The 27,599-nt window shown below is 49.7% G+C and overlaps 1 protein-coding gene across 4 annotated transcripts in view; it reads left to right on the top strand.

Moving 5' to 3' along the window:
- Positions 1-27,599, top strand: part of LGR6 (leucine rich repeat containing G protein-coupled receptor 6) — a 203,159-nt gene that overhangs the window by 57,229 nt on the left and 118,331 nt on the right. For all 4 annotated transcript variants that reach the window (XM_074936146.1, XM_074936145.1, XM_074936144.1 and 1 more), the window contains exon 2: positions 8,910-8,981. In XM_074936146.1, coding sequence (XP_074792247.1) covers positions 8,910-8,981 — 72 coding nt within the window. The remainder of the gene's footprint in view (positions 1-8,909; positions 8,982-27,599) is intronic.

Here is a 27,599-nt window from a genome sequence, read left to right as displayed (position 1 = left end):
GTGGGCATCTCTTCAGCGAAGACGAGACAATTCGTCCCTTTCAAGCACTCCCAAGCAGCTGCAGGGAACCACCCGCCTCTAAAAGCAGTCGGGACCCAGCGGCCTGATTGTCCTCTCAGAGCAGATTTCTAATGGGGTAACTGCATGGACGTTGGGGGGCTCCTGATTTACCCCGGCATGAGTGAAAGGGCATCTGGCCCCAGGGCCACTGTGTATCCCCTTCTGGGAACCAGTCAGTCCCACACGGCCATTGCTTGGGCAATTTCCCCTTCCTCTAACCACCCTGCTTCATGCAGCTAGCAGCGGTGTAGGGCAGAGGCTGGTAGTCCATGGGAAACCCACACCCCCAGCCTCACGAGTCCTCAGTCATTGGCTCTCCTGGTGCAGAGCTGCATTCTGGGGGCCCCAAGAGGGCTGGCTAGAGCCCCTCACAGGAGTTAATGCTGCTTCGAGATGCATTCTCTTGATGCCACGTCTCCTTCCTTCACTACACAGGTTTCCTAGGGGCACGTGCCACTTTGTGCAGCCCCTGCCCCGACATCCCGTCCTGAGTGACGTGCTGGCCACCCGGCTGTCACAGGGCTTTGAATGGAGTGCTCTGCAAAGCTGCCTTTCCTCTCTAGGGGCTGTTTCGACCTGGGGTTGAGTGCAGTGCCCAGTCAATGCACTGCAAGGCTCAGGGTCGCCTTTAAACATCTCCAGTGTGGATCTCCCTCTCTGTCTGGGTGTCTTTGCTCTCAGGGCCCCGCATGGCCCGTCCCCCACCGACCTATCCCCTCTCATTCGCTATTGAAATGTCAGCGCCCATCTCCGGCGGCCCCATGATTCCCACCTCCATCGCCCACTGGTTAAGTTTTCAGCCAGGCACCTTCGTGCTTTCTCCCACACCGCCCCTCGCACGCCCCATAAACAGCCGCAAAGCTGCCCCCTTGTTCTCCTGCAGCTCCCTCCTCAGAGCTCTCTGCTCTGCCGGGATGCCTGCAAAACACCTGGCAACGGCTGGTGTGCTGAGACCCCGGCCTGACCAGGATTGTCTCCCAGTTTCCTTGTGTTTCCCCATCTGCCTGTACTCATCTCTTGTCTCATCTTGTACTGGTGATTGTTGGCACTTTGGGTTCTGTATTTGTACAGTGCCTTGCACAATGGGGGGACCAGTCCATGACTTGGGCTCCTTGCCACTACCATAATGCACTTAATGAATAACAGTAATAATGGCACTGCAGCGGGCCAGCTCCTCAGCTGGTGTAAATCGGTGTCACTTCAGCATAGCTCGATGGGCACTCATGGAGGGGAAGGCCTGGTGCTTGCACATCAGGTTTGGTTTTTAGACACATCACAGTCAGTGTCCCAGAAACGGCCCCGATGACAGACTCTCTAGTGGGTTTGTAGTCTTAAAAAAGCCTGATTCTGCTCTCGGTGCCGCTGGGTTTAACATCGGTGCAAAGTCACTGACTTCAGTCCGGCGGCTTGTCTTCCCGTTCACACCAGCGGCCGCACCCTCAGCGGCTGCAAAGTTGAACCAGGGGATGTCAACGTTGCAGCTGCCGGTGGCATTCCCGGCTCGGGTAGACGTGCCCCCGCTAGCTCGGCTCGAGGAAGCAGCTGAGAACAGCAGCACGCAGCCCCAGCGGCATGGGCGGCGGGATGCACTAACTGCCCAGAATACAGCCCCGGCCAAGATCCTAGGTACAGGCTTGAGCAGCTAGGCCGAGCGCCTGCCCGTGCAGCCCCGGCCGCTTTGCTAGTCTTAGGTACTAGCCTGAGCAGAAATAGTGTGTGTGCATCTACCTCCCAGCAGGGGCACAACAAGGGGAGGAATCAAGGGGGCCAAGCCCTCCTCCCCTTTGACCCTTGACAGGAGCTGGCATGATGGAGAGGCAGCTGGGCCAAATTTGAGCGGTGTTGTGACCCTGTGCACTTGTTTTCCCCCCAACCCCAACTTTTGCAGTCCTTCTGGCCCCTATGGGCACCGGGCACCCCAGCCCACAGGGAGAAACAGAGCAGGGAACACCAGGCACCTCCTAGGAAGGGTGGGAGGGTTGGATTTCGGCTGTTGGTGCTTCCTGGGGAAGTGAAGATGCAGGAGGAGGATGGGCTCTGGGGCTCCCAGGACTGCCTGTCCCTGCTAGGGATAGAATCATAGGATATCATGGTTGGAAGGGATCTCAAGAGGTCCAACCCCCTGCTCAAAGCAGGACCAATCCCCAATTTTTGCCCCAGATCCCTAAATGGCCCCCTCAAGGATTGAACTCACAACCCTGGGTTTAGCAGGCCAAGGCTCAAACCACTGAGCTATCCCTCCCCTCGAGATGGTGCTCTTCTTCTGCCTGACCACTTCCCTAGGAGAGACTGAGGGGCTGGGTGTGGGGGCAGGGAGTCCACGGGGCTGGGTGTGGGGGCAGGTGACCGCTGGGCGCCAGGGTGAGACTGTGGGGAAGGGTGTGGGGTAATGTAGAGGGAGAGCACAGAGCCGGGTGTGGGGCAATGTGGGGAGGGAGAGCTTGGAGCTGGATGGGTGTGGGGCAGCAGGAGGGGAGTGTGCATGGAGCAGGGGGGAGAGTGCGGGTTTGGGTGCCCAGGCAGCCTGAGGGAGCTCAGGTCTGGATATGGGGAGCAGCAGGGGGAGATCTGGGGGCTGGGTGTGGGGGCAGCAGAGGGGAATGTGGGGGCTGGGTGTGGGGGCAGCAGAGGGGAATGTGGGGGGCTGGGTGTGGGGGCAGCAGAGGGGAATGTGGGGAACTGGGTGCAGGGCAGCAGAGGGGGAGCTTTGGCCCCCTCTTTCGGAAAATTTTGTTGTATCCCAGCCTCCCAGCTGCAGTGTAGATGTACCCTTTGCTCACTTCGGTTCCCTCAGCTTCGCTCACACCCCTTCATGTAGCACCTCTGAACACCCCAGTGGAGTGGATCTGATTTTCATCGAGTCTACCCCATGGGGCTTGGGGTCCGCTGGCCTCAAGCCAAAGGGAACATTTGTGGGAATTCACATCAAGGGCTCTTCTCCAAGGAAACACTGGAGCGCACAGCCCGGGAGCAGTGGGCTGCGCGGGCCTTTGGGATGAAGTGGCGGGTGAGACTGGCATCTTATTAACCAACATGCAGTGACCTCGGGAGCAGTGCCGCTTATTTTGGGGAATGTAAAATGGTTGCATTGCTGAAATTCTTCACACACACAAAAATGCTTCCAAAGAGCCAGAATGAGCGACTTCGCAGACCCGGAACGCCTGCCAGCCTTGAGAGGGGGCCAGTTGGTGCACTGGAGGTTTCTCCGGACAGATGGTCTTGTTAGAAACAAACCACAAGGCACAATCGCCAGGCTTAGTTAGCTGCCTCATTTTGTTTTCTTTGGTTTACTTTATCCCCCATGATCTGCCAGCTCTGCCACTGTGAAGGGGGCGGGGCAAAGGCAAGGCTCCGCCTCCTCTCCCTTTGCCCCTTCTCTGCCCACTTGCTTGCATGGGGCAGTAGTGGTCCTGCAGAACCAGCTTTCCCCCCATGCACCCAGAGCAGCAATCCAGGCAGGCAGCATGGAAAGGAGAGGTGGGAGGCTTGCTCGGCTGTGGGCTGTATCAGCTGTTTGGAGTTTCCCAGACGGACACTGGACAGGGAGACACTGTGAGTTTTCTCTCACTCCACCCTGCCCGGAGAGCCTTACCCCCGAATGGGATGCTGGATTCTGAGCAATGGCCAGACTCCCTGGGGGCTGCTAACAACCTCCAGCAATGGGCCAGTTCTCCCCCACTAGCCCTCACCAGCCTGGGAGGACATGGGCCTAACAAAGTCCTTCAGCATGCCACGGACTCAAGCCTGGAATTTACCCCCACACAACGATCTCGCCCAGCTGTAGACAGCACCATCTGAGTCTGCAAAGCAAGGCGTCTCCTGGCCATGCTCTGGGAGCGTCTCGAAATGGCTGCGGGGCTTGGATCGGCCAAGCCGTACAGCACCTGCACCGGACCTGTGCGGGCTGGAAGCAGGGAGTCATTTATTTACCTCCCTCCTGGGCACTGTGTGAGGCTATAAAACCTGTCCCAGCCCCTCAGCCTCACGCTGAGATGTCTGGGGCCAGCACTCCAGTCATGTAGATGGTCTGTATGGGGCTAGACAGTCCTAGCAGGGCCTCAAAAGTGATGGGAAAATCGGGGCTGGATGGGGGAGAAGGAGGTGTGGGGAGGAGCAGGGGGGTCAGGAGTGGGGTGAAGCAGGGTGGAGCCAGAACAATGTGCCCATGATCAGGAGACAGAAGGGGAGTGGGCAGTCAGAGGAGGGCAGTCAGCAGGCACATGGGGGTGGGGGCGTGAGCTAAGGTGGAGGCTGGAGTGGGAAAGGGGCGACGTGGCAAAGGAGAGGGCAGGAGAAGGTGCTGCAGCTCTGTGCAAAGAAAGGGTTTGTGACCTCTGAGCTGTTCCCCACAGGCCAGTGAAAGGGGTATGCTGGGTTTAGGATTTCCCCAATTCCCTTACCACTCCTCATGCTGACCTGTCTGTGGGGGCCGCCTGCTTGCAGCTCAGACAGGAGCATCCAGCCGTGTCCCTGTACAACAATAACCCTCCTCAGCCCCAAAGGTTTGGCTGAACTCCGAGGCCGAGCCCTGGCTCAACCTCCAGCCCTTCTGAGCTTTGCCAAACTGTGCACTGGAGAGGAAACATCCCAGGGGACGCCCAGGCCCCAGGGTTGGATCGTAGGGGTTGGCTCTGCCCATTTTACAAAGAGGGGCCCGTGTGGATCCACCCAAGCTTCCTCCAAGCGACGTTTGGATCTGGGTCTGTAGTTCAGACCCACCTCTGGACTCTTCACCGTCCTGTTACGTAGAAATGACCCTGGAGGAGAAGATGGTTGCCGTGGCTCAGCAACATGTGCGTGATTTTTCCCAGCACAGTGCGCGCCCCTGTGTTTGCCCATGTGGCTTGCAAGGGGAAGCAAACACACCTGCCAGAGAGTTACGTGATTCAGCTGCACACATGCGGGACCAGGCTGTAGACTCTCCCGTGGCTGGCCTCCTAGGAAGCCCTCAGGTCAGACTTGGTGGCTGCGGTGGACATGAACTCCATATTTGCAGGTCCTCACATTGCAGCTTCTTTCAACATTGGGGGCCAAAATCGCCTGTGGTGGAAGCATGTGCAGCTCCCCTCGGGACTAGTGGGGGCTTACATCAGGCTTGGGTTTGGTCTCCTGTGCCCAGTTTTATAACCGACTCCTTTGGCGTCTCGTTCCGCACTCCTAGAGAGTCTGCCTGGCTCCAGCTCAGCCATTCAGAGTGCTCCGGTTGCTACAAGAATTCACCCTTCATTAGAGATCCTAGAGAGAAGAGAAAACTCATGCCAACGAGGCAATCTCTTTGCCCTACTGATGGCATCACTGCTTTAAAAAACCTTGGTGACTTTCTGGTAGGAACAGATCCAGCCCATTGTCCATGGTCTTAGCAGTGTATCTGGGGCAGGGAGGCATGGGGTCAGGGGGTAGGAGGAGAGTAGCACCCTCTAGTTTATTTCTGCTTTTCTGCGCCAGCTAATAGGGAAAGGGCCTGTTTGTGAAAGGAGAGTGACATCAAAGTAAATATATTAAGTTACCCCTGGGGGGCCAGATAAGTTATGAGTCCTGACTCTCTGAATCACGCTTCCATGAACGGTGGCTCCATTTTCCTGTGTATACAAGTTTCGGGAGCGCTTAAGGTGAATATTTAGATTTGGTTTTCTTGAAATCTTGATCAATGTAACCGCGTGAGGCCAGGTGAGTGAAGCTCTCGGGGATTGGCAAGAGTCAGCTGTGAGGGGCGTGTGGAAGATTTCAAAAGCTCTTGGGATCTGCCTTCAAACGCAGGGTTGGGGGGAAGGAAGGTTCCTGGACGGGAGATTGAGCTGGCAATTCCAGGAATGTGTTTCACTCAACTGTGGCATTTTGGTTTAGAGCCAGACTAGATGGGCTGGGGCCAAAGAGATGATTTTAGGCTTCATTTAAGGTTCTGTGTGAAGAGACTGGCGCTCAATAGTTAGTGGGGGGAAGGGAACAGGAGGACCACAGCATCTGCCACCAGGTGCCTATGTGAATGGAGCTGGTCTCTAGCACTTCTGCTGAAATAACGGTGAGGTCAGATTCATCTCTGCTGTAACTCCATTGATGTCAGTGGAGGACAGTAAGTGATGAGGCACTGGGATGGGACTCAGGAGACCTGGAGCCTATTCCTCACTCTGCCACTGACCTACCATGTGACCTTGGGCAAATCCCTTCACCACTCTGTGCCTCTGTTTCCCCACTTACCGTTTGCCTCTCTCATCCATTTAAACTGTAAGGAAGGCAGGGGCTCTCTTTCACTATATGTTTGTACAGTGCCCAGCACAATGCGACCCCAATCTTGACACTATTCTAATCCAAATAATAAATAAAAGCAAGAATGCCCCAGCGATGAGCGGTCTGATGAGTCTCTTCCTCCAATAATTATACATTAGGTGTTTCAAGATGGACATCAAAAAACAGAGTCAGCTTTTGAAAGTGATGAAGTGAGCTGTAGCTCACGAAAGCTTATGCTCAAATAAATTGGTTAGTCTCTAAGGTGCCACAAGTACTCCTTTTCTTTTTGCGAATACAGATTAACACAACTGCTACTCTGAAACCTTTTGAAAAATGTAGCCTAAATCAATGGTAGAGCTGGGAAAAGGACCCAGCAGTCTTGATTGCCAGTCTAGTGTCCTATCCATTGGTCCAAGTGTAACCGTTCTGCCAGTTGTTTTTGGCAACAAAAAGGGTTTCCTTTTAAAATTTACCAAACATCACTGGCTCGAGCCTAACCGGTAGGGAAAAGCTACAGACAGACCTCCACTGGCTGCTCTTAACAAGCACCAAATCTGTGTATAAAACAAGGGAAAACTTTATTAAGGAGAAAAATTTGATTTTTTTTTTTCATCCAAAAACTGAAATTTTTCAGGGCCCCAAACTCAAATATTTTTCAGTTCCAGCCATTTTCGTTTCCAATTTTGCATAGTTTTCAACTGAAAACCTACCACATTTTGGCTGAAAAACCACAGAATGTTGAGTTTTCCTATGAGAAAGCCCTTTTTCTTCCACCCAAAAAGGACAAAAAAGTATTTAGTCAAAAGTCCAATTTTCCATCAAAAAAAAGTTTAGATGGAAATTTGTTGACCGGCCCTAACAGCCAGGGCCTGATGCCCGCTCCCCTTGATGTGTGAGAGTGTCCCAGATCCACAGGGGATGTGAGTCTGTCACCACACAGCGAGGGAGCCTTGACACTTTAGTTCAGGCTGTAGCAGCTTCTGCTTTTAGCTCCGGAAGTCCCCAGTTATAATGCCAGTGTGTTGGTCACGATGGCAGTGATCACAGACCTGCTCCAGTTGTACAATGGGGCATTGGCGGGGGGGGGGGGGGAACTTTCCAGCCTGGCTTCAGTAGCGCAGCTGCGCGTCTACCTCCTGTTCACAGCTGTACTAGCCCAGATCCTTACAATTCCATCGGCACCCTGGGCATGGGCTGTCCTGCCAAGCCGATTCATGGAACGGCACTGGGAAGCTGGCCCTCCCTCCCTCCAGGATAGGCGCAGTTTTATGGAGCCACAGCCGTACCTGCCTGTTCCTTTCATCCGTTCCTGCTAACTCATTGCCCTTGCTGATTTCCTGAAGGGAGAATGTCTAGGAGCACCTGGTGTAGAGTTTTAGCCACAAACTTACTCTTGATCTATGGAATAGCACACGGGGTTTTGTTACTCTTAATTGTATGGTCGACACATGATGGACTAGTAGGTTATAAAGGTTGGAGATGGAAGTCAGTCAAATCCGTCACTTTCCAATGAAGTATCTGGTCTCCTGAGAGTGAATGTGTCAGATATTAAACAGATACTAAACGGGGCCTCAGCCAGAAGCCACAGAACTAGAAAAAAGCCAAATCTGAAGCGGTTTTCTTCAGTATTTCTTCAAATAGGCTTGGCAGAATTCAACTTTTATTTTTATTGGTTTATAATTTCAATTGATAATATTGATATTTAAGCAGCTTTTCAGTATTTACTGATTTTCACAGTTGTAGGAAATTATGAGGGGGGGGTTCAGACAATTATTTAATGACAATAAACACTAAGATTCGAAAAGTTAAAGTTTTATAACCATTGAAACATGAATTGTCAACATCACAGGTCAAAATATGCCAAGTAAATAGCATTAAAACAAGCTCTAATTAGTCCTCACGTTGCATTTTTCTTACTTTACTTCTCTGTAAATTTTGGTTGTTATTGATGGAAATATTTTTTTCATCTGTTTTTGCACGGGGAAATCGACATTTACTGACGTTGACCGATTACAAGCCAATCCTTCCAAATCTGTGTATAAAGTAGGACGTGGACTTTGCAACAAGGTTTGGAGCAAATTCCAGGCCCTGCAGTCTTCGTCATGATCCTTTGCCTGGCTGTTAACAGTTCAGAGCAAGCCAAGACGCATTCCCTCTTCAACAACTCGCTATCACCTCTGCAGGGCAGGTGTGTGCTGCTACCCTGGACGAGATCCCCCTGCAGGGAGCAGTGTGGATAATGGCTAGAACAGGACACTACTGGGTCTAAAGAAATAATATTCCAAACCGCTCAGTGCCTGGGTTTCCCGAAGTGGGATAATAACACTTATGGGGCTGATGGGAAGCTTCGTAAACCGGCTGATGCTTGAGATGCTCAGATGAAAGATGCTCTAGAAGAATATAGTATTAATTACTATGATTACATCTTTCATCCTGCTTTGTGCACTGATATTTTCCCCCAGAGCCTGGGAGTTTTTTTCTGCTTGCCATGTTAGAGCTGAGATGCCGTTGACAAGGGCGTATCCTCCCTCGCCAGAGCCCAGCCAGCAGAGCAGGGAGTGGTTTATGCCAGGCGAGCCCCCAAAAATAACTGATCAGAGACTTCTGTCTTTCTTCTCCTTTAGTGATCTGAGCATGAACAACATTAGCGAGCTGCAACCCAGTCCGTTCCAGCACCTGCGCTTCCTGGAGGAGCTGTAAGTATGGCGTGACTGCACCGAGCATACCTCGTTCTGGGGCGGCATGTGGTGGAGAGGGCTGTCGCTTGGGAAGGGGGCCAAAGTGACCTCAGTGGAGCTAAAATGCAAGAGGGGAGTCAGGTCCCATGTCCCTAGGGGAGGTGAGAGTACTACAACAGATGCAGTGGCTTGGTGCAGTGATGAATTAATTCCATGCTGAGTTGCACTAGCCGTTACTTTCTCCTCTCACGCTGATGGAAATCGGGAGTTGGCAGCAGACATTGCAGTAGATGCGAAATCAACATGAGAGGAGCATCAGGGGCTCCCCTGTCCCAGAGTAAGGCAGTAACTGTTCACACTGCTGGACAGGCTGTTTACTGTTTCACCTTCTGGAGACGTGGGGATATCTTCACTACCTGTATGTGGGCCGGTGGGGTGCAACTTTGAAGAGGCACGTGTAAGTGCTGCAATTGAGGCGGTGTAAGTAGGCCGTGGAATTCAGGAAAAATCTGATTTTGCACCAAAGGCAGGCGGCTCCTGTTATACGGCAGTGTGAATGGCAGCGTGCTCTCTGTGGCTATGCCTACACTTGGCGTGTGATGAGGGCGAGTACGAATAGGTGCACATGAGCAGGGAAACCATACCCCTAGCTCCTACTGTACACCCACCCGACCTGGCACTCTGATTACGTGTGCACCAGGAATATCAGTGATGCCAGCAAAATAACAAAAGGAGGCCATGTGCCAGTGACACACCTGGCCTCGCTGGAGATGGTAGCCTGGTCTGAAAGGCTATCGTTTACCCTAGTGCAAAACACCAGCATTAGGAGCAACTTAAATTTCATGTAACCCCTTAAAATAGGGCATAAGGGGACAGCCCTTTGCCTGGGGGTGAATTTCACCCTGAGAAGATAACGCACAATATCGCTTGACCATGAAAGAGGCCTCTATGGTTTTGTGCTGATGCTATGGCTGCTTGGAGCAGGCCAAATATTAGAGCTGATTGAAAAAAATTTTGTCAGAAGAGTTTACTGTAAAAAAAAAAAAAGACAGCTTCATAGAAATTGGAACACTTGTATGTGATACTAAAATATTAATTTTAATATTGCATCATGCTGATATATGATATAATGTTGTATCTCTAAATATGTGGTATGTGTGTGGTTTGGAATATTTAATTAGACTATACAAGTTTAAATGAAACATTTCAACACTATCATCCTTTGCGTTTCTAGAGCTCCTTTCACCCCAGGATCTCATGTGGGGCGAGCCAGTAGTATTAGCCCCATTTTGCATATGGATAAATTGAGAGCCAGAGAAGAGGATCAGTTTGCCCAGTGAGTCGTCAGTGGTGGAGCTGGGAATAGAACCCAGGAGTTCTGAGTTCCAATCTGATGCACTGACTGTTGGGTCACTGCCTATCACACTCACTGGCCTTGTGTCCTTGTTTCCTTATACTCCCCTATCAGTCCATGTGTCTCCATCTGTCGTCTTTTGTCTTAGACCTTGTCATAAACATAAAGGGAAGGGTAATCACCTTTAAAATCCCTCCTGGCCAGAGGAAAAATCCTTTCACCTGTAAAGGGTTAAGAAGCTAAAGATAACCTCGCTGGCACCTGACCAAAATGACCAATGAGGAGACAAGATACTTTCAAAAGCTGGGAGGAGGGAGAAAAACAAAGGGTCTGTGTCTGTCTGTGTGATGCTTTTGCCGGGGACAGAACAGGAATGGAGTCGTAGAACTTAGTAAGTAATCTAGCTAGGTATGTGTTAGATTATGATTTCTTTAAATGGCTGAGAAAATAGCTGTGCTGAATAGAATGAATATTCCTGTCTGTGTGTCTTTTTTGTAACTTAAGGTTTTGCCTAGAGGGATTCTCTATGTTTTGAATCTAATTACCCTGTAAGGTATTCACCATCCTGATTTTACAGAGGTGATTCTTTTTTACTTCTATTAAAAGTCTTCTTGTAAGGAAACTGAATGCTTTTTTCATTGTTCTAAGATCCAAGGGTTTGGGTCTGTGGTCACCTATGCAAATTGGTGAGGATTTTACCAAACCTTCCCCAGGAAGTGGGGTGCAAGGGTTGGGAGGATTTTGGGGGGAAAGACGTTTCCAAATGACGCTTTCCTAATAAAAATAAACCCAGATAAATGTTTGGTAGTGGCAGTGGAAGTCCAAGGGTAAAATAGTTTGTACCTTGGGGAAGTTTTAACCTAAGCTGGTAAAAGTAAGCTTAGGAGGTTTTCATGCAGGTCCCCACATCTGTACCCTAGAGTTCAGAGTGGGGAAGGAACCTTGACAGACCTAGATGGTGTTTTCTTGGGGCAGGGCCCATCTTTTTGTTCTGTGTCTGTACAACACCTAGAACATTGGGTTCTGGGTCTAGGACTGGGCTCCGAGGTGCTACCATAATACACCTAATAAATAATGTACAGTGCCTAGCACAATGGGGTCCTAGTGCATGACTGGGGCACCTAGGCACTACCGTAATGTATCTAATAAATAATAATATCAAAATAAAAATGTCAGAATGTTTTTTAGTTTTGGCTTTTCATTCTGAGTAGAATAATGTCAGAATTTCCTGAGGAGCAGAAATTCCAGTTCCAGACCATCTCTCCTGCACGTGCTGCCCCGAACATGGCACTGGTGGCAGATTAGCCACTGGGCCAATGGGGCCCAGACCCAGGGGACCTGGCCAATTGGGGGGCCTTGGAAAAATGGGCACCCTGCGCCCCAACCCACTCCGCCTGCCTGCCCAGAACTCATGCCAGGAAGTGGGGTTAGGGCACTGGGGCTTGCGCCGCTCTTCCTGCCCACCTGCTGCTCCTACCAGGGAGCGCGGGAAGCCCCCATGCCCTGACCCCACTCCCTGGCAGGAGCGTGGGGAAGGTGGGGGCGGATGGGGGTGGGGAGGGGCCCCCACTTGTTCTGGCCTAGGGCTCCACAAAACAGTAATCCGTCTCTGTGTGGCACTCCCTGAGAGCATGCACAGCTGGCTCTTAGCTACACCACCTTTCATGCTTCCCAGCACGTGTTCACACTTGTGATGGCAGCTTACTGGACCCAATTCAGCGGCGTTGGTGTAAGGCAGTGTAATGGTGATGAGACATATGTAAGCTATGCCCTGATCTTGCCGCTGATCTGCTGTCTCAGAGGAAGCGGGGGAGAACAACACCTTGGTGCTCTGAGCCTTTGTACTTTTGAATTGTGTGCCGCACTCAGACACCACAGGACCAGGTGTCATATTTGGGCTGGCAGGCGTGGGGTTCTTGCCGCCAGCTAACCAGGACGGAGGGGTTGGCTGCAGGCTGGTATTCTAAGCTGGGCTGGGAACAATGAGTAGAGGGCAGAGTTTGTGGACGGAGGAGAACGGTAGGGAAAGGACATGGTTGGGGATTGGTCCTGCTTTGAGCAGGGGGTTGGACTAGGTGACCTCCTGAGCGACAACGACAGGTCTCCCATCACAGGAGGGAAGGGAGGGTAAAGGGAGATCCCCTGTGAACAGCTGGGTGGAAGGCTGTGTGCGTGTTTAGGGAGAATCACACACACACACACATATATTGGTGAGCAGATAGCATTGCCTAAAGGTTAACCAATCCGAGGACATACCAAAGCCTCAACATCTTTTATTTATTTTTTCAAAGTCTCATAATTTTCAAATCAGTCTCATGGTTATTTTGGAACGGACTCCTCTCGTTAACTGCCAGGGCTGGTGATTACTAGCCAAGGTACCAAATGGGAATAAGGAAAGCAAAGGGGATGGAGAAGGTGGCACATAGATCCGTGCGGTCATAGGTTCCAAGGCAAAAGGGACCATTATGATCACCTTGTCTGACCTCCAGCATAACACAGGCCAGAGACCCTCACCCAGGGATTCCTGCATCAAACCCAATTATTTTGGGTTGAGCTGAGCAAGAGGTGCCCAGTCTTGATTTAAAGACTTCAAGTGATGGAAAATCCACCACACCGGTTGGCAATTTGTCCCAATGGTCAATTCCCCTCTCTGTTAAAAATGTGGGTCTTATTTCGGGTCTGAATTTATCTAGTTTAGCTTCCAGCCACTGGTTCATGTTCTATCTTTGTCTGCTACATTCAAGAGCCCTCTTATATTGGAAACCTTTTCCCCTTGTAGGCACTAATAGGCCAGGATGAAGTCACTTCTTAACCTTCTCTTGGGTAAGCTATGAAGTTCAAGCTTCTTAAGTTTCCTGCTATTAGGCAGGTTCTCCAGACCTTGATTCCTTCTTGCAGCTCTTTCCTGAACCCTTTCCAGTTTTTCAACATCATATTTAAAGTGCGGAGACCAGAACTGGACACAGTATTTCAATCTGTGTCCCAAGGTAATACTGTTTTCCCACTTCTACTCAGTATTCCCCTTGCTAGGCAATTAATGGTTGCCTAGCTGACAGTGATCATGACTTGATTCCATGTATCATGTGCAGAAAGAAAAGAGAGGGAAGGAGAGAGACAGCGAGAGTGTAGTAATTTAATAATTAGCACAATTAGCTTCCCGCAGCTCCCATTGGCTGGGAATGGCGAACCACGGCCACTGGAAGCTGCGGACAGCTTTGCCTGCGGATGGTCAGTGTAAACAAACTGTCTCATGGCCCACCAGTGGATTAACCTGACTGGTCGCAGGTTGCCCACCACTGCTCTAGAGGCTTCTAACCCTGCTGATGACCCAGGTGGGTGTCAATATGATGCCACATGATGGAATTTCTGTTTGTTCAGTTTGGGTTTATAAAAATCTAGGAAATTAAATAGACAAAAACTATATTAAAAGAATACGAAGGTTGCAAAGTCAAGTACTCTGGAGTTAGGAAATGCCAGAATAGGATGTTGGTGCATCACCAGTGCACCATCAGCACCAGTCAAGTCTTGCCTACCGCCTCCAGAACCCCATCCAATCTTGCAGTTATATCTCATGCCTTTGCTCCCACACCCCATTCTGCTGTCCTGCTGTCCCTTGTCGAATGTTCCGTCCTCTCTTCTTACCAGAGTGTCCTGTTTGGAGATTGTCCGTCTTCTTCGGACAGTTAGAGATCTTCTCTTCTGCATATTTGATGTCTTTGTGAAGGGGGCGGAACATCCATCCTTGAGTGTATCTCATGCACTACCCTGTTCCTTCCCTCCAATGAACTCTTCAGAGATTTTCCCAGAGTACCGGACAGCAATTGTACAGGCAGACATGGGATAAGAGGGAAGGTCCCCCCATGGATCAGTAACTGGTTAAAAGATAGGAAACAAAGGCTAGGACACAGTTTTCGTAATGGAGAGAGGTAAATAGCGAGGTCCCCCAAGGATCTAGGCCGAGACCAGTGCTGTTCAGCATATTCACATATGATCTGGAAAAGGGGGTGAACAATGAGGTGGCAAAGTTAGCAGATGATACAAAATTACTCGAGATCGTTAAGTCCAAAGCTGACTTCGAAGAGTTATAATGGAATCTCACAAAACTGGGTGACTGGGCAACAAAATGGCAGTTGAAATTCATTGCTGATAAATGCAAAGTATTGCACACTGGATAACATAATCCCAGTCTGACAGGAGCTGGTGCCAGGTGCTTCAGAGGGCAATTATCAAGTGATCCATCCACTGTCCTCCAGTCCCAGCTTCTAGCAGTCAGAAGTTTAGGGATATCCAGAGCATGGGGTGCATCCCTGCCCCTCTTGCCTAATAGCCATTAATGGACATATCCTCCATGAATTTATCTAACGCTTTTTGAACCCAGTTATATTTTTGGCCTTCACAACATCCCTTGGCAATGAGTTCCACAGGTTGGCTGTGTGTTATGTGAGGAAGTACTTCCTTATGGTTGTTTACAACCTGGTGCCTATTCATGTTGGGTGACCCCTGGTTCTTATGTTATGTGAACGGGTAAATAATCCTTCCCTTTCACTTTATCCACACCATTCCTGATTTTATAGACCTCTATCACAACCCCCCTTAGTCTTCTCTTTACTAAGATGAACAGCCCCAGGTAATTCAATATCATAGAATCATAGACTATCAGGGTTGGAAGGGACCTCAGGAGGTCATCTAGTCCACCCCCCTGCTCAAAGCAGGACCAATCCCCAACTAAATCATCTCAGCCAGGGCTTTGTCAAGCCTGACCTTAAAAACTTCTAAGGAAGGAGATTCCACCACCTCCCTAGGTAATGCATTCCAGTGTTTCCCCACCCTCCTAGTGAAAAAGTTTTTCCTAATATCCAACCTAAACCTCCCCCGCTGCAACTTGAGACCATTACTCCTCGTTCTGTCATCTGCTACCACTGAGAATAGTCTAGATCCATCCTCTTTGGAACCCCTTTCAGGTAGTTGAAAGCAGCTATCAAACCCCCCTCATTCTTCTGTTCCGCAGACTAAACAATCCCAGTTCCCTCAACCTCTCCTCATAAGTCATGTGTTCCAGACCCCTAATCATTTTTGTTTCCCTCCGCTGGACGTTTTCCAATTTTTTCCACATCCTTCTTGTAGTGTGGGGCCCAAAACTGGACACAGTACTCCAGATGAGGCCTCACCAATGTCGAATAGAGAGGAACAATCACGTCCCTTGATCTGCTGGCAATGCCCCTACGTATACAGCCCAAAATGCCATTGGCCTTCTTGGCAACAAGGGCATACTGTTGACTTATATCCAGCTTCTCGTCCACTGTAACCCCTAGGTCCTTTTCTGCAGAACTGCTGCCGAGCCATTCGGTCCCTAGTCTGTCACGGTGCATGGGATTCTTCCGTCCTAAGTGCAGGACTCTGCACTTGTCCTTGTTGAACCTCATCAGATTTCTTTTGGCCCAATCCTCTAATTTGTCTAGGGCCCTCTGTATCCTATCCCTATCCTCCAGCATATCTACCTCTCCTCCCAGTTTAGTGTCATCTGCAAACTTGCTGAGGGTGCAATCCACACCATCCTCCAGATCATTTAGGAAGATATTGAACAAACCCGGCCCGAGGACCAACCCTTGGGGCACTCCACTTGATCCCGGCTGCCAACTAGACATGGAGCCATTGATCACTACCCGTTGAGCCCGACAATCTAGCCAGCTTTCTATCCACCTTATAGTCCACCTTATATCTCTTCATGTGGAAGCTGTTCCATACCCCTAATCATTCTGGCAACATTTGGGGGCATTTTTGTTGCCCTTCTCTGCACCTTTTCGAATTCTAATATATCTTTTTGAGATGGGGCGACCAGAACCGCACACAGTATTCAAGGTGTGGATGTACCATGGATTTATATAGAGGCATTATGGCATTTTCTGCCTTATTATCGATTCCTTTCCTAATGGTTCCCAACATTCTGTTCGCCTTTTTGGCTGCCGCTGCACATTGAGTGGATGTTTTCAGAGAACTAGCCACAATGACTCCAAGATCTCTTCCTTGAGCTAATTTAGACCCCATCATTGTATATGTATAGCTGGGATTATGTTTTGCAATGTGCATTACTTTGCATTTATCAACATTGAATTTCATCTGCCACTTTGTTGCCCAGTCACCCAGTTTTGTGAGATCCCTTCGTAACGCTTCGCAGCCAACTTTGGACTTAACAATCTTGAGCAATTTTGTATCATTGTTCACCCCCTTTTCCAGAAGATGTATGAATTCATTCAACAGCACTAGTCCTCTATACAGTCCCGCCATATACCTCTCTTCACTGTGAAAACTGACCATTTATTCCTACCCTTTGTTCCCTGTCTTTTAACCAGTTACTGACCCATGAGAGAACCTTCCCTCTTATCCCATGACTCCTTACTTTGCTTAAGAACCTTTGATGAGAGACCTTGTCAAAGGCTTTCTGAAAGTCCAAGTCCACTATATCCACTGGATCCCCCTTGTCCACATGCTTGTTGACACTCTCAAAGAGTTCTAACAGACTGAGGCATGATTTCCCTTTACAAACACCATGCAGACTCTTCCCCAACATATCATGTTCAGCTCTGTGTCTGATAATTCTGTCCTTTACTATAGTTTCAACCAGTTTGCCTGGTACTGAAGTTAATCTTACCAGCCTGTAATTTCCAGGATCGTCCATGAAGCTTTTTAAAAAAGATCAGCTTCACATTAGCAACCCTCCAGTCATTGTGTGCAGTGGGTGATTTAAGTGATAGGTTACATGCCACAGTTAGTTGTCCTGCAGCTGCATGTGGTTGCCGTGATGTTCATTAGGCTGCAGCGCAGAGCTGGTTGCCAGGTTTTCGCTCCCCAGCCACCTCCCCCATTGTCTCTGGCAGGAGTGGAGGGTTCATTTATCACTAGGGATCAAGGATGGCTTTGTGGTTACGGCACTGCACTGGGAGTCAAGCGTTCAGTTCCTGGCTCAGCCATTAACTCTCACTGTGTGGTCTTGGGTGAGTCACTTCCCCCTTCCGTGCCTCAGTTTCCCCACCTGTAAAATGAAATAATGATACTCAGACGTGAGCTGTGATTCATTAATATTTCACCTGGGGCTCTTCAGAAGACAAATGCAATCAATGATATAGCCCCAGGGGGCTCCCAGGGAGAGCAGATGCTCAGCTTCATCTGACTTTGAAGAAGCAACATATCCAGGGACTCCCTTCCCAGGATGGCTCCCTGACAGCTGTCTGTCAGGCCGTTTGACTGCATTCTTGGCACCCCCTGCTGCCCGCGCTCTCCACCCCCCCCCCCCCCCCGCCACCTCGAGCTTTGGAGTGGGGAAAAATCAAACTGCATTTGACGCTGACAACAGAGTGTGGGGAACATATACAGTCCCCGCACAGGCATTGGCTAGCTCTGCCTGCCAAGAAAGACAGCTCCAGTTCCTTGGGAAAGGGGTCTCCTGAAATAGGGGCCTGGAGGTTAGCATCTTTTCTTTTCTTTTCTTTTCTTTTCTTTCTTTCAGCTGATTAAAGTTGCTAATAAATCCCACTTAATGCAGCCTGAAGCCAGGAGCCAAGTGAGACAAGGGCAATCGGCACAGAAGCAATAGAAAGGGGATTTTGAAAGCTGGCCTGGGAAAACTAACATGTTGAAATGTGTTCCCTAGCAAAGGCTTTTGTTACTGCGTTTCGAACCCCAGCATGTGCGCTTGGTGCCAGCAGAAAGGAGTGGAGCAGTGGACAGGTGTCCCCCATGGCCGTTCGCCTCGCACCCTCTCCCGGTTCGGGGCACGTGTGGCCGGTTGCCCACCGCTGGGTCTCCTCCTGGCAGAGCAGGGCCTGTTGTCATGGGGGTTGTGCTTTGTGCGCGGGGGTTGGAGTATCACCAGGGGGCACCAGTCAGGGGTCAGAGCCCCGCTGCGAAAAGGATGCAGACAGACAAGGTGCAACAAGCGCAGGCAGCAAATAACAGCAGGAGGTGGGGAAGGGCGGGTGCCTGTGAAGCCGGTGGGTGACCACACAGCCACCAACTAGCCTAGGGGCCTGCTACCCCTGCTGGTGTCTGCAGGGGACAGCAGCACTCTGGGATCTCAGCAGGGGAAGGTGGAGATCCTTCCTCCTCTGAGCCGTCTGTGGTGCATCTCGCCCCATCTCTCTCGCTTGCTAGTGGGGTGGAGGGGCCAGAGCCCTGCTCCCTGTGACAAGGCAGTTGTGTGCCATGGGGACACTGAGATGACTGTGGCATACGGGGCTGTCACAGGGTGGTCCCCTGAGAGTCCTCTCCAGCTCAGTGGCTGACCACAACCACTCCAGGTCTTCTCAACCTTCACGGTGCTTTGTTATGAACTACCTTCACAATCAAGAGCCAGCTTCCCCCCTTGCTTCTGGGCAAGGGTACAGTAGTCGTAGCAGCAGCCAGTCCTGCCAACTTCTGCCTTCCTTCTGGCTCCCTGCCCTCTCCCAGCACTTCCTTCCTGTTTGCCGACACAGGCCTACCAGCTGGGGACACTTCCACCCCGTTAGCCCCTCAGCTGGGTCGTCCCTCAGTTAATTGGTCACCTCTGCCAACAGCTTGTCTTTCAATCAGCGCTCGCTTCATAGCAGCGGGTGAGGAGCTGAGTCAGCGCATCCCATTACAGGGGCCCCGACGCATCTCTGACCCAGCCGTCCAAGGTTACGAGGCATTGCCTTTACTGGGACGCAGTGCATTGTGGGGACCTGACATTTCCCTGGCATGGTGATACTGTCTTATGGGGCGTTGGCATTCCTATGACACAGCTGCACTGCCTTCAGGGGCAATGACCTTTCTGCGACGTAGCTCGACCCACTAACGTTTCTTTGATCTCGCCGTGCCGCAGTCTGGTGCACTGGCGTTTCTGCGACGTGGTGGTGCCTAGGTCCTCGATACTCCTGTGAACCAGCTGTGCGACGCTCGAGGGAGCACTGCAATGGGTGTGATACAGCCGAGCTGCGTTGTGGGGTGCCGGGGTTTTCGGGACGTGTCGGCGCAGCGTTGTTGGACACTGACCGTTTCTGTGAAAAAGCAGCGCTGCAGGATAGACCCATCACATTTCTGTGTGACAGGGTCGATTCTTATTGTGGGCGCGGACATTTCTGCAACCCAGCGGTACCGCGTGCTGGGTCATTGTAGCAGGGCGGTCACCCTGCTCCGGTCCTGAAAGGGTTAAAAGCCAGCCCTTGGAGAGGGCTGGGACGGAGAGCAGATCAGAAAAGGCTGGGAGGCAGCCAATCAGGGCCAGGCTGGGCCCTATAAAAGGGCTGCAGGGCCAGAAGGCAGGCAGTCTCTCTCCAGCTTTGGAGTGAGATGGGCTGGAAGGAGACATGGGTACTTTGGACAGTGCTGGTGAAGGGCAGGAGCAGCTGGGGAAGCTCCAGCCTGGCAAACCCCCAGGCAGAGGCCTTGCTGTTAGGGCCGGAGGAGGTATTAGGGCTGTGGGGAAGCAGCCAGGGGAAGAAGAGGCAGCAGGTCCAACCCCCTTGCCAATGACGAGCGGCCACTTCAGACTGTGGTTTGCCCCTGAGGGAAGGGGCTAGATGAAGACTGGCAGTGGGTCATTGAGGCATGATGGGCTTAGGGGATTGGGGTTCCCTGGGCAGGGAAGGACCCTGAGTGTGGGGGTACTGCCACAGGGCAGTACCCAGGAGAAAGGGCACCGTGGGCCGGGAGGGACGCGGGGCCTGAAGTATAGTGGTGGAGATTGATCATGAAAGACAGGTAGTGACAACAAAAGAAACACTGGCCAGCAGGAGGCGCTCTGAGGTTGGGATGAGTTAATTCCTGAACGACCAGCAGGAGATGCTGTGGCGGTAAGTGCTCGACCTGTTACACTCATTGATATTTAAGTGACAGCAACGCTGCTTTATGGGGCACGGATACTCCTGAGCAATGGTATTGGTGTGGCATTAAGCAGTGCTGTGTTACGGGCCACTGCTATTTGTCGGACAACCCGGTGCTGCATTCTGTCACACATCCCGTTGCTGCATTTTGGGGTATGTGGATTTCTGTGTCATAGTGGTTTATGGCAGGGCTTCTCAGCATATAAAAGCCAGGGCCAGCGTTCGGGGGTAGCACGCAGGTATGGCCTAGAGTCATGACGTTGTTGGGCATTCAGATTTCTGGGGTGTAGTGGTGCTGCATTAAGGGACATTTCTGAGACGCTTCGATTGTATTCCGAGTTTCTAAGGCTAGAAGTGACCACTGTGATCATCTAGTCAGATCTCCTGAATAACAAGTTCAATAGCTGTACTCTGTTCCATACAGAGGCACTTATCAGGGCCCCGGAACGGAGGGCAATGGCCCCATCACTTTTTACCGGCCGTAAGGGCGAGTGACGGAGGACAGGTCTTGGGTGGAAGAGGTGGAGTGGGGATTTGAGGGGAAGAGGTGGTGCAGGGGTGGGGCCTTGCAGGAAGGGGTGGGGCCTCAGGGAGAAGGGGAAGTGCAAGGGTGGTGACTTGGGGAGAGGGGGTGTGTGAGGGTGGGGACTCAGGGGAAGGGTAGGCATGGGGGGCAGGATCACTGTTCAGGCTCCAGTGGGGGCCCCCCCACTCTTCGGGAGCTTCCACCATTCCTTGAACTTATAGGCTGTGATCAAGTCACCCTTTCTTCTTCTTTGTTAAGTGCAACAGACGGAGCTCCATGTGTTCTAAGGCATGTGATTTTATTTTTAATGTTAAGGCCAGAAGGTGACATTAGATCATCTTGTCTCACCTCCTGTGTATCGCAGGCCATTACATTTTGCCCAGTTCCCACTGTACTGAGTCCAATACCTGGTGCTTGGCTAAAGCATCTTCCAGAAAGGCATGCGGTCTTGACTTGAAGATCTCCAGATATGGAGAATCAATCACTTTCCTTGATAGCTTGTTCCAATGATTCATCAGCCTCCGTTAAAAGATGTGAGCCTAATTTCTAATTTAAATTTGTGTGGCCATCTGCTTTTGTTCTGCCTTCCTCTTCTAGGTCGAAGTCCCCCTTAGTATCCATTATTTTCTCTCCATGAAGATATTTATGCACTGTAATGAAGTCACCTCTCAAACTTCTTTGTGATAAGCGGAGCAGATTGAGCTCAGTCTCTTCCTGTCGGGCATTTTCTCCAGCCACCAAATTTTTACGGCTCTTTTCTGCACCCTCTCCAAATTTTCAATAGCCTTTTAAAAAATGTGGACACCAGAACTGGACACAGTGTTCTAGTACCGGTCTCACCAATGCCATTTACAGAGGCAAAATCACCTCCTTCCTCAAAAGTCCCCTGCTTATCCAGCCAAGAATTGCATCCGTGTTTTTTGCCACAGCATCGCACTAGGCGCTCGCGTTCAGTTGTACCAAATGATCCAGATCGCTCTGTTTGACGGTCCTGTCCTCATCGTTTTCTGTTCGGCCAATTATTCTTTCATTTGCAAATTTTATCAGCCCCGATTTTACGTTTACTTCCAGATCACTGACACAAATGCTGAATGGGATCAGACCTAGTACCAATCTCTGCAGAACCCCACTAGTAACTACCCCTACAATGAAGATTCCCCCTTGGACCACTACTTTTTGAGATCTGTCAATTAGCTAGTTCATAACCAATTTAATGTATGCTTCATTGATATTGTGTAATGCTCTTTCTTTTTTTAAATCCAAAATGTTGTGTGGTACTAAATCAGATGCCTTATAAAAATCTCAGTATATTATCTCTGCAGTTACCATACACCCATGTTGACTGGCATTGATTCTATTCCTATTCTTTAATATTTTATCACTTGAATCCTGGATCAGCTTTTCCATTCTATTTTCCAGGTCATCATGCTTGTCCTTTCTGAACATTGGCACAACATTAACATTGTTCCAGTCTTCTGAAATTTCCCTCAAAGAATTATTAAAAATTAATACCAGTGGGCATGCAATCTCTTCAGCCAACATTTTTAAGACTCCTGGGGGCAAGTTTTCCAGGCCCACTGATTTAAAAAATGTTTATCCCTAGCAGATGTTGTTCAGCATCCTCTTCCATTACTAATGTACTGGAAAGTACTCCATCACCTTCACATGATACAAACACATTATCCTGCTTCCTTCCTAATACAGAATGGAAATACTTATTGAACACGTCTACCTTTTCTGAATTATTAGTAACAGTTTTACCAACTAACAATGGTATTGGCACATTGTTAGGACTTCTTTTGTTCCTAGTATACTTTAAAAAAAATCCTTATTGTACTTACTGGCCCTGCCAGCCTGATGTCTTTAGCTTCCCTTATCAATTTTCTGTACTTCCGAGCTTCTAATTTGTATTGATTGCTCTCTATTTCCACTTTTTTCCATTTGTTATATGTTGCCTTTTTGTTTCTAACCACCGCCTTCATTTTGTCACTGAACCAGGATGGTTTGCAGTGTAGACATCTGGGCTTGGGCTGGAGCCTGGGTTCTGGGACCCTCCCTCCTTGCAGGATCTTGGAGCCTGTGCTGCAGCCCAAGTATCTACACTACAATTTTATAGCCGGGTGAGCCTGAGTCAGCTGACCCTGGCAATCTGTGGCTGTGCCGTGGGTGTTTTATGGCGGTGTAGATGTACACATAATGTGCATCTGTTGTGCTTCTCTCACACATGCACATACAGCTCTCTCAGACAATACCCAGCCCTTTGCATTGGTATTCATCCCCTACTCAAAGCCCTCCACCCACATATGTCAGATTTCTAGCCAGCCTTGCATGTGGCCGTGCTTTGGGTGGTGGCTCCTGTGTTTCATCTATCTGTTCCATAAAGGAGCTTAATTGCTTTTTACATGCTTCCTGAATGAAGCATGGCTATTATGTCCACTAGCTTCAAGGAGGTTGTACCCAGCCCTGGGCATAATACAGCCACTGACATTTCTGTGACATAGTGGGGGCACTGACACTCCCGCAGCAGCTTCAAATAAATCTGAAACCAGAGCATTTTAGGGAGCACATTTCCCTTGTCTATAGGCTTCGGTTTGCCGCAAGTGGTGGTTAGCTCATTTGCTGCCCCTTCGTGCAAAAGGAAATTTCTCATTTTCATTTACTCTGAGAGAACTTTACGTTGCACCACACTGCATTTTTTACCCACAATGCACTGTTCCATTTGGGAAACTGCAAACTGTGAATCTGGAGGATTTGCCAGAGCATTAGGGATTGGATGAATTTCCCTTTTCTCTTCCCTGGGATAAAATGGATTTGAGATTTGCACAGGATTGGAACTTCTCATTTCCCGCCTTTGTTACCCTTGACAGCCAGTGGCTCCCCACTGCCTCTTAGTCTCTCACTGTGACCCATAATGGTGGAGAATCACCAAAGCCAGATGTTTCTGTTTAGATGCTCGACAGTGATATTGTTAACGTTATTGATCTTTAACTTTTCAACATTAGGTTTCAGAGTCAACAGCAGATTGAAAAGCATGGGTCACTAAAACCCCTCAGAGCTGTGGTCAGGCTTGCCACAGACTCAGGCATGCATCATAGCCAGAATTTTCAAAAGAGCTTAGCACCTACAGTCTAGGCTAGACTTTCAAAAGACTTCAGCTCCCATTGTTCACCACAGTAAATTACCAGATTTTCACAAGTGCTCAGCAATATAGGTGCACATTGGACACTGAGCTTTTATAAAAATCTGGGCCCCAGTTATGAGTGCTGAGCAACTGAATATTTGGCTCTGAGCAACAATGGTGCAAATATAAACGACACTGGGCCTGATTCTACTTTGCACAAATTGCACAGCTCTGGCAGTGGGAAGGGGCTTTACTGTAGAAGTTACATCTGCTCCAGGTTCCCTTTAGGTTACCAGGGAAGAATTCTGCCTCCCAGCTCTCCCCTTTTACAAGACTGCAACAGCTCACAGGGTGATAAAAGCCCCTGAGGTACGTGCAGAATTCCTCCAGTCATCACCCCACAGCACAACAAAGAGGCCTTAATATAAATGGAACCAGGCCCTTTGTGCTAATCCGGAATTTTTCCACTAAATATATTTTTGTTTGGAAATGCTGATTTGCCGAAACAGAACCATCTCACGGAGAAGAGTCAGACAAACTTTCCTTCTTTCAAAAACATTTGGGGGGGAAGGGAAAGAAGTTTGGAAATTGTCGGGCTGTCTCATTTTGACACTTTTGAAATGAACGGCATGTTTCAAAATTGACCGTATAGTAAAACCGAAATTCTTTCAGATGTTAAAGTGTGAAATTGAAATGATGCAAAAAAAGATTTTTGGTTCACAGAGACTTGAGACTTTGTCCCAGTTTTGACTTCTGCCCCTCCCTCCAATTCAGGGTGGGAAAATTTTTCCCAATCTCACCAATTCTCACAGGACAGGGACACTGTTTCCCACCAGTCCTACAGGCACATTTCCAAAAAGGTCCCTTCAAACAGAGTGCCTCTTGAGAGATCCTTAATAAAACCGTGATTCACCGGCAGCGCTGGGGGGTTTGGACAGAGCTAACGTTGTTAGAGAAACTGGACAGCTTATACAATAAGGGGATGGAGGAAACGCATTTAATGTCCTGTATTGGGTTGTTGGGGAAAGCAGCTACATCTCATTAAATCTTAAACCGGGTCTAAACTACAGAGTTAGGGCAAGGGCAGCTTACGTTGTCCTAACTATGGAAGTGTCTACACTTACACATCTCTCCTGCCCAGCGGCACTGCCCAACTACACTGACTTAAGAACTCCTCCACCTCCACAAGTGGTGTAGTTAGGTCCATGCAGTGTCAGTGTGTAGACGCTGAGTTGCTCATGTCAACTGTTACTGGCTTTCAGGAGCCCTCCCACAATGCCCCATCCTCACAGTACAATCGATACAAGTGCTCCTGGTGAGGCCATGCACCGCCAGCACAAAGAGCAAAGTGTCAACACACACAAGCGAAGTAATTACTGCGATGGCTGTATGCTGACATAAGTTAGGTCAACTTAATTCTGTAGTGTAGACATGGTCTTACTTGGCAGATGGATCCAAATTGGCTTGGATATGAACATTCCTGTGGCTTGAACTGTCTCAGAGGCCATGAACAAGAGTAACGAACACTGCACAGAGCTGGAAGAAGGTTTGGTGGGGCCCACAGGGAGCAGCAGTGTTAGAAAGGGCCTGTTTAACATACTGTCTAATGAGCAGGGCAGAAGGGAGTAAAGGGCACGTGAATGAAATTTGTAGGTGATACTAAACTGGGAAGAATTGCAAACACCAGTTAGGGCAGGGAAATAACTGGTTTGACTCTTCTCATTTACAACATGTTTACACCTGTGTAACTCCATTGGCTTGACTCCTGATTTACACCTGTGGAAGTGAGAACAGACTCAAGCTGTCTACACTTAAACTGCAACAGCGGCATAGCTGCAGTGCTTCAGTGTAGCCACTCACTTCGGCGCGAGGAGGGCTTCTCCCATCATTGTAATGAATCTACCTCCCCATGAGGCGGTAATTAAGTCCACGGAAGAATTCTTCGGTCCTCCTAGCACTGGCTACACGGGAGGTTAGGTTGGCTTAACTAAATCGCTGAGGGGTGTGTGTGTGTGTGTGTGTGTGTGTGTGTGTATTCTTCGGACCTATGAGCAATATAGCTGGGTTGACGTAGCTTTTTAGTATAGATCTGGCCTCAGGCCTTGCCTCAGGACCTCAGGACCTTAGTAGCCCTGTTTGGCTTCTACCCACTCCTGAGAAGCTCTGATCTATGTATGAGAGCATATTCAGCTAGAGCTGGCACATCAGGACACCAAAACTATTTGTGAATTTAGGTCAAATGTGGTGAGTTATTTTTAACTGGGAGGGGGGGAAACCACTGCCAAAATATTTTTGGAAATGTCAGTGTTTTGTTTCGGAAAGGAAAGATTTTGACTTTTTGTTTCCAAATTCAGCTAATAAAAAAACCCCCAAAAGGTGAAAAATGCTTGAAAAAATGAACTGAGAAACTAAAAAAAGGAATTTATCCAAGGTCAAACGAAAAGTTGTTTGACTTGAAATGAAATGTTTGGAGCTTTCCATTTTGGTGAGAGATACCAAAAACACTTCAAGTTTGGTTCGAACCGAACTATTTGACCTTTTTCGGTTTGGGGGGGGCATACTGGTCAGCCATAGGTTCAGCCCAGCCTTGGTACTCACACGAAGGGATAGGTGCATTAGAAACACACCCACCAGCCAGATCAGAGAACTAGAGAGAGACAGCTTGTCATCAAGTGGCTTATAGGCATCACAGCCAAGGAGAGTTCTGAAAAGGATTTTGCAGGAAGAGAATGAGGTGGCTTTGTGGTTCTTTATCCCGAGCGTGAGGGGCAGCCTGGGGGAAAGCACAGAGGTTCTTGTTTGAAAACGTGATGGAGGTTGGCAGGAGTCGATATCCAGATGCTGAATGAGAGACGATAGGGGGGTGGGGATGGGTGGGCTTCCTATGAAGGTCAGCGCCTATGGGAAGAATCTCTGGGTGGCAAACATTACTTGGCTTCAGGGAATGAGCCAGCCCCGCAGGATGCTGCTGCCACCCCTCTGCCTGCCCTTCCCACGCCTCTCAGCAGTTACCACTGCAGCAGACCCCTCACCACTTCCTGACTCTGATCTGCAATGATGGGAGCTCTGGTGTCTCCAGAGGAGATAGCAGAGAAGGGCCGGAGGCCTAGCCCTGCCTACCCCAAACAGATGTGGGGGTGTCTGAGGTCTGGAGCTGGAGTGGAGATAGCCCTAGCTTATCTTCTTGGGGGGACACCCCTTCCAAGGAGAGCAGCTTCCCATTCGTGCTCCCAGGGGGGTGAATTCCCTAGCTCGGGTCTCACGGGCTGCTTGGAAATATGGTTCCAGTCTCCTGTGGGGAAGGGGTGAACTGTAATACTGGGGGGAGAGGGGGCCGCTGGTCCCGAATTAGCTGCCATTTGTCAGCATCACTGTGAGAGGAGTCGTCTCCCCTCTAAATGAAAGCAAAGGGGAAAGGCTCTGTCTGCTTGAACTTCATGGTATTTTGGCTTCCAAGGATGCATTTAATGGAAGGAATCTGCCCACCAGGGGGGGTGACCTTCAAGAGAGCTTGGAAGGGAAGGGGGAGTTCAGCAGGGAGGAGGCTGCTGATTGACAATAAGCATGGGAATGCAGCACCATGGGCACAGGGAGATCATTGTGTCTTGGGTGTGCCACATTAAATGGCCAAAGAAGCTAATGACAAGGAACAGGACACCAGTGCTGACAGCCAGCTCCCTCCCCTCCCCCCCGATTTATTACCCCCCGTAACTCTCTTCCCACCATGGGGTGAATAGGACACTGCCAGCTGGGGTGGGTGGCTTCTTCCCCAGGAACCTCCCTGACTCTTGCCCCC

Source organism: Natator depressus, chromosome 21 (assembly GCF_965152275.1).
Source record: "Natator depressus isolate rNatDep1 chromosome 21, rNatDep2.hap1, whole genome shotgun sequence".
Taxonomy (NCBI): domain Eukaryota; kingdom Metazoa; phylum Chordata; order Testudines; family Cheloniidae; genus Natator; species Natator depressus.
Note: the sequence above shows the minus strand (reverse complement) of the source record. Positions and strands in the feature narration are given on the sequence as shown.